The following is a 12,691-nucleotide window of genomic DNA, read 5'->3' as shown; positions in this document are numbered from 1 at the left end:
ACACACTAAGATACACACACATAAATAACAGTAAAAATAAATCTTTTGAAAAGTCTCTTGAAATTCTCAAATAATAAAATTATCACAATCAAAAAGGCAAATAAAATATTTTATAAATAAGCACGTGAATAATTTTCATAGTTTTTTGGTTAATCCATTAGGTTGTCATTTATGCATGTAGTAAATGAGATATTGTCCATTGTTTTCCACATAGCATATGTCAAATCAGATTAGTCATATGTTAAGTACTCAATGGGTACCTGAGAGTAGTGACTCACAGAGGAGGGAACACAGCCTTAAAGTTTTGCTGCCTCACATATAAAAATTGTTTTAAGGGCACATGCCTTGAATCCCAGCACTCAACAGGCAGAGGCAGGTGGATCTCTGTGAGTTTGAGACCAGCCTGGACTACAGAGCTAGTTCCAGGACAGGTCCCAAAGGAAACCATGCCTCAAAAACAAAAGACTAAAAAAAAATTCTTTTAGAATTGGCCTTGAATTTCATTTGGTCCACCATAAAATAAAACAGGTTCACCTTTCAGTGAAAGTAAGGCAATAAAAGGGAAAAGTAGAAACGAATGAGAAGTATTTATCTAAATAAAAGCTACCAATATTTCTGTTCATTTCTTTTTAAAAATCACATTTTTCACTTTATCAAATATTATCAAACATATCTGTAACAGGTAAGAAAATGCACATGTAACTGGATAGATTCATGGAGCTTCAACTAAAACCTTAAACTTCATCTTCCTGTCTATAAAATTGTCCTAGGCTTGTTATATTAATTACTTAGCTGAAATAAAGTAATTGAAAGCAGGTATTAAATGCTTGTTATCCCTGTCAAATGAACACGAAAGAAGTCAAATAGAATTACAGTGCTGCTTCTAAATCATGCCTAGGTTTTATTTTATCGCACGAAACTGTTTCGTTTGGAACTTGAGAGAACGATGTTAAATTCATAAGGAGAACTATCACTATCAGATAACGAACTTAAAGACATTGGTGATGAAACGTTGCTGGTTACATTCAAGAAGCCTTTCTTCTTCATCCTTTTCTTCCTATTCTTCTTAACTACAGATAAAAATGAGAGAAAATGACCAATTATACAAAGTTAATCTGCTTCCTGTATTTAAGAAAATAACCAGCCACTGGTGCATGTCTGCCATATTTGTGTTTTATCTCAACAGCTACAGAAAATCAACATGCTTTTCTCTTATAAATTAAACCCAGAACTATTGGGGTGCTTATGCAACAAATCAAGTGATTACACGAACTTTTTGGTTATTGGGGTGTGTGTGTGTGTGTGTGTGTGTGTGTGTGCTCATCTCTGAATTGAACTTAGAGCCCTGCCCATGCCAACCCCATGAGCCACAACCTCAGTCTGGTGTGTGGTTTGTTTATTCTACTTGAAAGTTGTGCTGTCATGGAAAGAAAACTGTCAAGCTAGAAAAGCCAGTGCTATTTGCACAGGTGATGCTTCCTTACCGTCCTGGGCACTTGGCTTCTGCATGCTTTATGGAGCACTCAACTGTGAAAATACAGGAAAAAAAGAAAAGAAAGAAGGACATAAAAAAGACAGAGAAAAAAATGCTAATCACTTAAAGATACTGAAAGAAAAGATGTCTTCAATTTTAATTGTCATTTGGTGCTAAATGGTCATATTAGGACTAAATTTCTTTTGACTGGTATAAAATATAAAAATCTATAGCTAAATGAATATTTAGTTGTTGACCATTAAAAATGATTAATTTAAGTACCTGCTGTTTACTATTTGTCTGTAGGAGGTGACCACATAACTGTGGCTGAGCACTGAGGACTCAGCGAGTGCCCAACCGAGCTACCACCACCGTTATTCTGACAATTGTTCTCCATACAGATATTGGTCTGTATTTGATACGGATGTTAAGTCTAATAGCTTTACTCCTTGTTATTAGTCTTACACTGATGGACAAAAGACCTCAGAATAACCAAGGAATCGCCATGAAGCACACACTACATTTCAGATTAGGAAACATATGGCGATTTTGTCTCATTCTAAAAAAAAGTTAAACTGAATTTTGTTTGAATTCAAAGTAAAGTTTCCTCAATTAATTAATTAGAATTTAAAACGAGATGGCACAACTGAAATGTAACTTCAGGGATGGTGATTAATACTCAAAAGTCAGCACAGGAACCTGGATTTTCCGGTGCTGCAGTCTGCTGGATCTGGGCCAACTTCATCATGTGCTTCTTGGTTCTTCTGTTCTTCTCCTTTTCCTTCCTCCTCCTCAAAGATGTTGCACTCGTCATTCCAGGCACTACAATGGCATGCACCTGTTTATTTAGTAAAGAGCATTAAAAACCAGACAGAAAAAAATATAGCCTAATTCCCTACCAATAGTGCCACCCACATCTACTCTCAGGATAAAGAGGGAGACATGAGTAACTACAAAACCAGTAAGTAGGTACCTTCTTTCTGTTCACGCTACCCCTTCCCTAATCTTCACACTTCTGCCACCTGATCATTCCCACAGTGACATTTCTTTCCCTTTCTCAGCAAATATTCCAAGCAATGATGTTCCCTTCTCCTCCTTTGAAAAGCACATCAGAAGCATCGGTCACCTTTGCACTCATTACACGTTGGGCAGGACCTTGGCAGGAAGATCCTTGTTTGCCTCAAGTACGAAATCTGGGGTAAATTTTTCTCCAGTCATGAATACTAACACTCCCTACCCCAGCAAGTACTTCCAAACTAGTTCATCAATGTAGAGCTTCCAATTCCTAAGAGCCTTGACACTTTCTAAAGCCATAAACAAAATGAGGAACACCATTTGCTTGTTCGTTTACTGTCAGATTTCCCTTCTATTAGCTCCCAAGCTCTCTTTTGGACATCTTGGCCATATAGTGAGCTCAAGGCCAATCTAGGCTACATGAGACTGTCTCAAATCAAAAACTTGTAAAGGTTGTTAGAGACCTGGCCTCGATCACAGAGATCCCTCTGCCTCTGTCTCCTGAGTGCTGGGTGTCAAAGCTTTCCCCACTACTGCCTGGCATGAACTAATTTTTTAACCAGAGCCATTTGACCTTAGAGGCATTACCCGCCCAGCCATTACTTTTCCCACTAGCGGCCAGCACTGAGCAGAGTCAATTGTTGCACCCAGAGAAGCCCTGGCCTCAGTCTCCCTGTCAGTGACAATCTTTGTCCATATTTCCTGCCTCCCAACCGCTGCCTGGCACCAATGTCCTCATCTAGACCCCTAGAGCTTGTTTCCTTACCCTCTGAAGTCATGACTTGCTCTAGCACTTCCTTTTTTGGCTCTTCTTCTGTCGCCTTTGCTGCCATCTCTTCTCCTGCTTGCTCCTCGGCTGCTGCCCTAACAGATGGTGCCTGCATGCAATGACGTGGCTCTGGCAGGTAATAATCTTCTTCCTCGATGTCTAGAAGCTCCTCCAGCTCCGGAAATGTAGAGATAATCTCCGGCAGGTCTCGGGCCAGGCCTGAAGAGTATGAGGCCTGGCCCTCATACTCCGCGGCCCTCACTGTTGATGGAATGGGCCCGGATGGTACTTGGACCTCACTTGAGTGGCCAGATGCAGAAGGGCCAGGTGTTTCCATCACTCTGTCGTCTTCACGGGGGCGCCTAATCGTGGCATGGTTGTTGTAATAGACACGGTTGAGAATGGCATGGATCACATCCAGGAACATAAATCGGAAGCCAGCCATTGGGAATCGATGAGCATCCACCACTTCTCGATCTCTTAAATTTTCCATCTCCTCCTCTCCTCCCTCCTCCTCAACAGGTTCAATATCTGAGTCTTCCTCAACATCCATGCCCTCTCTCCTATCACCCGCTTCTTCCTGGTTTCTTTCAGGCCCAACATTGTCCACCCCCCTAGGATGAACGGCCACCATTTCTTCAAGGGCAGGTGTAGCAGAGGCCCCATCGTGGCCGGACTCGTGATCTATCTCGCTGCCCCCTGCAGCTTCTTGTACCCACTCTCCCTCAAGGGCTACTGGGTTATCTCGGGTCTCTCTGGTTGGATCTTGATACCCTGTGGCAGACATGACACTATCAGATCCCTCACCAAGGCCTTGAATGAGTTGGGTTAACGATGATAATGGCTACTCGAACCGTAAAGGCCAGGACGATGCTAGATGACTACGGACGACGATGACAGGACAAACAGGAAGTTGCTGGCCCCAAAAGACAGTTAACCAGGGCCTTAAAGCAGAGGGGGCTTTGGAAGAGACAGTTGGTGAAAGGACAAAATCTATGATGGTACCTGTGGTGGTCCCATGGAAGTAGCTGGGACATAAGACGAGAGGAGGCTGAACAAGGTGGAGGCCAACCCGCGAGGCTCTTCTAACATCCGGGTACTAGATAGGAAGTATCATGTCACAAGTGGGAGGGGCGGGGCTTATGAAGGCTAATAGATGATTTTGTTACCACATATCTTTAAGATGATTTGTTGAAAAGAGAAGATTGCCGTGGCCACCATCCAGTGATTGATGGAAAATCCACCATTTCTAGAAAACACCATCCTTTGTTTCTTTGGGTCCTTAGAAAAGCAGGGCTCTCTTTATGTCAAAGTTAGTCCTATCCCTCCTCTCCCCTCCTATTTCAAAGCTATCTGTGCCAGTGTATGCCAATGAGTGCTGGAACCTAATGGTATCAAAAGATGGCATAGTATTCCTGCTAGAACTCGTGTTAACCTCATTTAGGAGCAGGGAAGTCAGTTCTGGGGACAGAACCCGGGTCCTCTCGAAGAGAAGCAAGTGTTCTTAACCACTGAGCTATTTCTCTCCTGACCATACCCTATCCTCTTGATTCTATGGTTATCAACTAAAATATAGTTGTCCAATATGAAGCATCTTAAGTCAGGGAAGCTTCTTCTGTAGTCTAGACAGTATTTTAGGCTCTGAAGTTCCCAGAGAAAGCTAAAATTTGTAGTGTGCATTTCTACAAAAGGAAAGAAAACAAATTTCCACAAACACTTTAAATTAAAACACAATAAATGCATTAACTTCAAAAGGAATTAAGGCCTATGGAGGGCAAGCACTGAACTCTTGGGAGGCCAATATTGCCTAAATGGAGTTCAATTTTTAGTATTCTCTTTCATCAAAATTGATTGTAAATGTTCATCTGTTGATTTGTGTGTGTGTGTGTGTGTGTGTGTGTGTGTGTGTGTAATGTTTTTTGAGACACTGTTTCTCTGTAGTTTTGGAGCCTGTTCTGGTACTAGCTCTTGAAGATCAGCCTATCCTCAAACTCACAGAGATCTGCCTGCCTCTGCCTCCCGAGTGCTAGGATTGAAGGCATGTGTCACCATTGCCTGGCAAGCTTTATATATTTTTTAAAAATTAGAATATTTTATTAAGACTACAAATTAATGGGCTGGAGATGTAGCTCCAGCTTGAGAGAACCTGGCTGCTCTTCTGAGGACTCTGATCAATTCCCAGCACCCATAAGGTAGTCCCAACTGTCAGGAACTCTAACCCCAGAGAATCCGAGCCCTCTTCTGGCCTTCATGGGCACTGCATGGACATGGTGCACAGTCATAGTTAGAGACCAAACACCCACACATAACAATTATAAGAAATATTATTATTACTATTATTTGAATTTTCAAGACAGGGTTTCTCAAAATAGTCCTGGAATCTTGGAATTCACTCTGTAGACCAGGTTGATCTTGAGCTCACGGAGAGACTAGCTTGCTTCTGCCTCTGAGTCCTGGGATTAAATGCATGTACCACCACCACCCATATACAAAATATTGTTTTTTAAAAAATATAATAAATTAACTTTATAAACATCTCTGATCTATTGACTTTATGTGCCAAGAATATAGTATCTTCCACTTCTTCTATCTTCTCCATGATTTCAAATATATTTCTGACACCCTCTGTGGTTTTGATATTTTCATACATTTATTTCTGTTATGACAAAAATCTTCATTTTATATGTTTTAAAATTGCAGTTGAAAAACAGTTTTGCATAACTAACTTTATCTCAGAGTATGTGTTAGAACGTAAATTAAGGCGTATTTGAATTCCTATACAAATTATTTGTCACTCAATAATTAAATTGGTGATTAGTTTTTCTATACTTTTCAAAAAATTACATACTATTTCTATTAATTATTTGGGAAGTTCATACAACATATTTTAATCATATTTATCTCACAGTCCCCTCCATACTCTTCCCAGATTCACCCCTATTGCCTAACCCACCCCACTTTTATCCTTTTTTTGAGACTGTCTTGATCCTATGACTCTTATAATCGCTGTGTTTCTCTCCCTTTCTGAGATATTCCCTGAGTCTTACATGTAGGGGCTGTGTTATCAATGTGTTACTTGGAAGCAGACACTCCACGGTCAGTTCATCGCTGCATTTTTACTGGTTGTGATTTTCTAAGATGATTTCCATCTGTTGAAAAACGAGGAAGATTGTTTGATGAGGAATGAAAGCTACCTTTATCTGTGGATACAAGATACATTTGGTTACAGATTACACTGGCTTAAGAAAATGACAGGAGTAGCAGGTTCTCCTCTAGGCTTCGTGGCCTCACCAGGCGGTTGGTTAGTAGTGCCAAGCATGAATTCCTTTCTACTGAGTGGGTCTGAAGTCTAATTAGCTAGCTGTTGGCTCCCCTCGGGCTATAAGTGCCACTACTGCACCTTTCGGAATATCATGCCATGCTGCCTTTTGTGTTGTAGCTCAAAGACAATAGGGATGAACAGGACTACTGATGGCCTTTTGCCCTTGGCAGCTTGCATGGCTCTTTCTGATACTATGAGATCTAGCCTTCAGGGAAGCAGCTTTGAGCTGAGATCCAGATGCATTCTTTCAAATCCTGTATTTGACGTGCATCGTGTTTTCAGCAACAGGGCCTTGTCTTCTTTTTTCTGGAAGGCATTAAGGGCAAGGGTCTATATTACTTTAGGTGTCTCTTGGACTGCACTGACGAACAACTCTAAATGAGGTTTACCACACAAGGCACTGGGATTTTTATTGGATAATTAAGGAAATTTCGAGGAGAGCATTGTCACCCCAAGTGATGTAACTTCAATTAAACTACACATATATGATATATACAATGTATGTATACACACTATATATCTTATTATATACAATATGTAATATATGCATATATGTAGTATAAACTACATCTATATGATATATAATATATGCATATATGTAGTATAAACAGTCCTTGATGACCTACAACTTACTTAGTAGATCAGGCTGGTCTCAAACTCAGAGGTCCACCAGCCTCTGCCTCTGTATGCTGAGATTAAAGGCGTGCACTGCCACATTCAGCTTATATTATATGAAATTTTAACTAAGCATTAAATAATAGTACTCCCTATGTCTTGTTTGAGGCATTCTTAATTTTATTTCAATTTTTTATTAGCTCTTTGAGAATTTCAAGTGTTGTACAACGTTTTTTTTGATCATATTCATCCTTCCCGAACTCATTCAAATCCACTCCCTCATCTTGCCCATCCACCTTGGTGCCCTTTCATTCTTTTAACCCGTCAAGACTCACTTCAAATATTGCTGCCTAAACATTCTTGGCTGTGTGGTCCTCCACTCATCGACTTACCAGGGTCTACATATATTCTAAAAGCAAACTGTCTCTTCCTTCCCCAGCAGCTAGCAATTTCTAAACACTCCATGGCTAGTGGGAGAATTGTTTGCTCGATGCCCCTCTCTGTGCTGGAAATTGGTCTGGCCTGGGCTTGAGCAGGGTTTGTGCATATTGTCACAACCACCGGGAGATTGCATGCGTAGGTACCCTGCTGGGTCTCGAAGATGAGCCCTTCCATGGAATGTGTTATTTTACATGGTCCTCTCTTTAAGGACACACAATGATTTATTATATCTTAAGAATATTCCTTTCAGCTGGATGTGGCGGTGCACGCCTTTAATCCCAGCATTCGAGAGGCAGAGGCTGATGCACCTCTGTGAGTTTGAGACCAGTCCAGTCTACAAAGTAAGTTCTAGGTCAGCCAAGACTATTACATCGAGAAACTCTGTCTTGAAAAAAAAAGCAAGTATTCCCTTCAGACCCTTCTGTGCTTCTCTTCCTTACTCCACCCCCGTCAGTCCCCTTTGTTCCTCTAGACAGCTTCATTCTACTCTCATGCCACATGTCTGTCACACATATGGTTTTATACATTTATATAAAATTAAAGAACTGAATATATTGTGAGTGACTGACCTTGAAACCAAGTTACTGCCATCTTGGAGCATTCATCTGTGTCTCTGCTGGAAAGGATTATCCTAGCTGGGCTTGTTGACAGTCTACAACCCTTCCTCTGCCATAACTGCTCCCTTCCAACAGGAAACTCAACTCATGGCCTTAAGAGGTAGGTGTGTGTGTGTGTGTGTGTGTGTGTGTGTGTGTGTGTGTGTGTTGTGCATGCTGAAGGGTACTAGAGTGGGCTACAGGGAAGCCCTTATCCCTGCTGGGTAAGGCTTTCAGGTATGACCAGATGGAGGAGACATGCCTACAACCCTGTAAGTAACTCCTCATCCAGGCTCTGTGAGGAAGCCTAATAAACTCATTCGTTCCGTAGAATAAACTTTGGCTGAATTGTGGCTTAGTTTGTTTCTTGGGATCCCAGGAGTAGGAGTAGACATCTCTTCATGTCTATCTCAGAGAAAGGCAATTTAGCAACACTTGGCATTATTGACAAGATACGATAGAAATAAGAATGAACCATGAAGGGAAATTGTGAGTTACATAGTCTCTCATGTGGAGAATGAGCCAAGCAGGGAAATGGAAGCTGTGTGAGGGATGAAAGTTTGCCGAGGGAATTTTGATGCAATGGTTTATCCCTAATGGGTCTGTAGGCACAGTGCCCAGGGCATGGAAAGTGCAGAGAGCACTGAGGCGCATAAGTAAGGTGATACGCACTGGGGCAGGAGCTGTCAGGGTGAGGGGAGTGGGGTGGAAAGCCAAGGATGGTATCTTCTAGGTGTTATGGAATGGCATACTGCTTGACAGGTGGCTATGATGATGTTTTGAGAACTGCTGAGGGTCTGCAGCAGACATTTTAAGTCCTGTAAGGGAGGCGTTATGGACGGAGGTGTCAGCAAGCTGCTGTATGGGCACCCTGGCCGCTAATATGGGTAACGAGAGACCTAGCCTCTATCCAAGGTGGAAGATATCCTTGAGGGAGACTGCAGTGTGAGATGAGAATTGAGTGAGAAAGGGCTATGAAGTTGGGGGCTTTAGCATTGGCTTCTTAATTCATGGGTAAATTGGATCAAAGAGATGGAGAAATGGAGGTATTGTCCTGCCATTTTTTTATGCCTAGATGTCTAAAATGGGAGAGTCCCATATTAAGCCAGTAATATAAAGCCCCCTCCCGAACCCCAAACCTACAACCTATGGTGGCGGGGGCAAGAAAGCAAAGAGGGACTTACCTCCAAGCAATAAAAGTTATCCCTCAAGTCTGACCTATGATACAGAGAAAGGGAAAATCCATGACCCAGGAGGCAGGCAGGGGTCTTAACAATGGTCCTGTGGGAGGGACCATAGTCATCAAAGAATATTCAACACAAATCGCTGGAATTAGGGGAAAGCTTTAAACAAACAAGAATCTATCACAGCCTACTTATAGAACTATGGGATGTGTAGCAAACTCGATTCGTGTGTGTGCTGCGAAAGCAGAGAAACTGAGCAATACAACCACACATCCCTCCTTGAGACACAAGCTGCATAGCTTGATGGTGTAGGAGGTCCCTCTTTATATGTGTTGCTTGTATTGGTTAATTAATAAAGAAAACTGCTTTGGGCCCTTGATAGGGCAGAACTTAGGTAGGCATAGAACACAGAACTGAATGCTGGGAGAAAGAAAGCAGAGTCAGGGAGCAGCCATGGATTCTCTGCCTGAGACAGATGCAGGTTAGAATCTTTTCTGGTAAACCTCTGCAATGTGGCGTTATACATATTAATAGAAATGATTTAAATTAAGATGCAAGAATTAGCAAATAAGAAACTAGAGATAATGGGCCAAGCAGTGTTTTAATGAATACAGTTTCTGTGTGGTTATTTCGGGGCTAAGCTGCTGGGCGGCCAGGAAGAACAAGCAGGCCCTCTCCCTACAACAGCCTGAGGCAGTACAAGGGGAGCCAACCATTTTACAAGCCATCAGAGACAGATTCAAAGAGAACCTAGAAATAGAGCTTTAGCAGCTTTGCTGAGCCCTTTAGTGGGGCAGGATCTTTATGAAGTAGGAACAGCTTTAGAGGATATAAACGACTTCTACCAACAAGCAAAAGGTGTCCTTAATGTGGGAGAACAACCTAGAGTAAGAAAAATTCAAATTTGAAAAAGAGGTCTGTCTGGGTTACTCAAAGACAAATGTGACAAGATTTGTGGTAGGCCCAAATTCCTAAGGAGGGGAAGATGGCGGTAAGCCAAATTTCATGCTAAATAACTTCTGGAAGGCCTTAAAGCCAAAGAAGCAGTTCTCAGAAGGCTTTCATGATTAAAAAGAAGAAAAGAAATCACAATATAGGTGCAGACAATAAAGTTTGTGTAGGGGTTGGCAATTATCCCTCCAGACTAAGCAGAACTTACTCTCCTGCATACTTCCCGAGTGTATGCTAGGAGTGGAGATGGTTTTCCCAGAATGGGCCTTTCCCCGGAGCCAGGTGTGGTGGGTGGAGTGATGGAAGCTGCAGCTACAGCCTCAGCCTCAGTCCAAAGCCTCTCTGACCCAGGAAACCAGATGGAGCTGCACAGATAGCAGGGGGAGAATAGGACTCCACTTATCATTAGCCCCGAGCATGCCTGAGCCACATGAACCAGCCTCACCAAGTTCATCAGGGCTGGGGAAACGCAGGGAAGCTCCATGAAAGGTCTCCAGGGGATGGAAATAGAATGGCTCAGAATGACTGATGGTTGTGAAAAGCTTACTCAGTGCCTCCTGCTCGCGCTGCTGTATCCAACATGGATCTGTGGAGGAAACACTTAATACTAATGGCTGGTCTCTTCTCTTGTTGTGTTAGACTTCAGTATCTCCTTAGTTGTGGCATTCTGTGACTATGGACTCTCAACGTGCGTCACCAAGGTTATCTCCACAGCCCCACCATTCATTATAAGATGGCTCAGGGCTTTGCATCATTGATCTGTCCGTTCTCTTCGTAAAGGCTTTGTTACATGCTGCGGGAGCTGTTTCTGCTCCTTCAGCCAATAGACTTTACGATACCAGCCCACTTGGGCATGGTCTCGTTTGCTATAAAAAGCAGCGGTAGCCGTGTGCTCACTCTCTTGCTTCTGGCTCCGCTTCTGGCTACTAGACTCCTTTCCTGATCACACAGAGCATTGTTGTCTGGGATGGTGATATGTAAGTTTTTTCCCTTTAAATAAATAACCATTTTGCTAATCATAATTTCAAACTGATGTGGGATTGTTTGTGACTTACCCCTTCAGTTACATATGGATATTATAACTCTAGCCCTAAGGTTTTGCAGATTTAGAGACTCCTTTAAGATACATGAGAGTGTACATAAAGATTCAAGCACAGGGAAATAGTTCACAAAGGGTGCAAAGGCCAGGGGTTGTCCCAGAATTTTTGTGTTATGGTTGGGTAAGCCTGAAGTGATAACAAACCACAAAATGATTGGAAAAAGTTTACAATAAGCCTGGGCCTGTAAATGCTGAAGTGTGTCTAAAATGTATGACAGATGCTCCTAGAAACTATAAGGTGGTTAATTGGACAGCCCAGTATTGGAAGTGGGTTACTTCTTCTGCAATTGTTGGTTCCAGAGACACCAGTAACAATAAAAGATATTGCCACAGTTTGTTGGGGTCCAGAACTGAACAGTAAGACACTATTGCTGAAGAGATTGCAAGCTTTGGCTGTTGTACACTTTAAGAAATAAAGTTAGAACTGGGCCGGAAGAGTCTTCTCTCTGGGAGCCAGCTCCTGTAGTTCCAGAAGTTGCTACTAAGGATGCTGAGAAGAATTAAGCCTCAAAAACCCACTAACTAATCTTGAACTCACAGAGATTCCCCCTGGTTTTGCTTCCTGGGTGCTGGGATTAAAAGTACATATCACCACACTCAACATACTGCATGATTTGTGATAGCACATGCAAGAGGCACCAACTAGTGTAAAAATAGTGACTCCAACCGCTGTGTCCTGGAGGCAGAGGAATGAATAGAAAGGAATAGAGACGCAGTCCTCTTGGAGCACAAGAAATACAGTTGCACAACACATATAGCCACACATTCCCTCCATGGCTCAGAGACCCTTGGAAAAGAGAGAAATGGAAGGAATGTTAGAGCTGGAAGAAGAGGTAGACTGTGCTGTGAGTGACTGTTCTCTGAGCCAGCAACTGCTTTTCTGAAACATTCAGCTATGCCCCTCTTTCAAAAGATTATCCCAGCTAGGCTTGGTGACAGTTTATATCACCCTCGGGGTATTCAACTGCTCTTTACCAACTCACAACTCTGTACATGGCCTGGGGAGGGGTCAGGTTTATACATATATGCATATATATTTATATTTGTATATTTATTCCTGCAGGGTTAGGCTTTCTAAGTGAGGCTGGATAGAGGAGATATGACCACGCCCCTGTAAGTAACCACTTAACTATACTCTGTAAGGAAAGCCCAATAAACTCATTGGTTCTCCAGAGAGAACTTTGGTGGAGCCACGCCTCAGTTTATGGTGGAGAACTTAGGAGAAG

General features: G+C 42.3%; 1 protein-coding gene across 1 annotated transcript; it reads right to left on the bottom strand.

Annotated features, from left to right (window-relative positions):
• Nucleotides 1-869: 869 nt before the first annotated feature.
• Ct47c1 (cancer/testis antigen family 47 member C1) lies at nt 870-4,339 on the bottom strand. Its single transcript, XM_048450302.3, has 4 exons — nt 3,255-4,339; nt 2,174-2,312; nt 1,485-1,527; nt 870-1,070 (listed from the first exon to the last, which is right to left on the bottom strand). Exons 1-3 carry the CDS (start codon nt 4,042-4,044, stop codon nt 1,524-1,526), a joined length of 933 nt encoding a protein of 310 aa, XP_048306259.1. The 5' UTR covers nt 4,045-4,339; the 3' UTR covers nt 870-1,070; nt 1,485-1,523.
• Between the last annotated feature and the right edge of the window lie 8,352 nt (nt 4,340-12,691).

Source organism: Myodes glareolus, chromosome X (assembly GCF_982192425.1).
Source record: "Myodes glareolus chromosome X, mMyoGla1.1, whole genome shotgun sequence".
NCBI classification, from domain to species: Eukaryota; Metazoa; Chordata; class Mammalia; order Rodentia; family Cricetidae; genus Myodes; species Myodes glareolus.
Note: the sequence above shows the minus strand (reverse complement) of the source record. Positions and strands in the feature narration are given on the sequence as shown.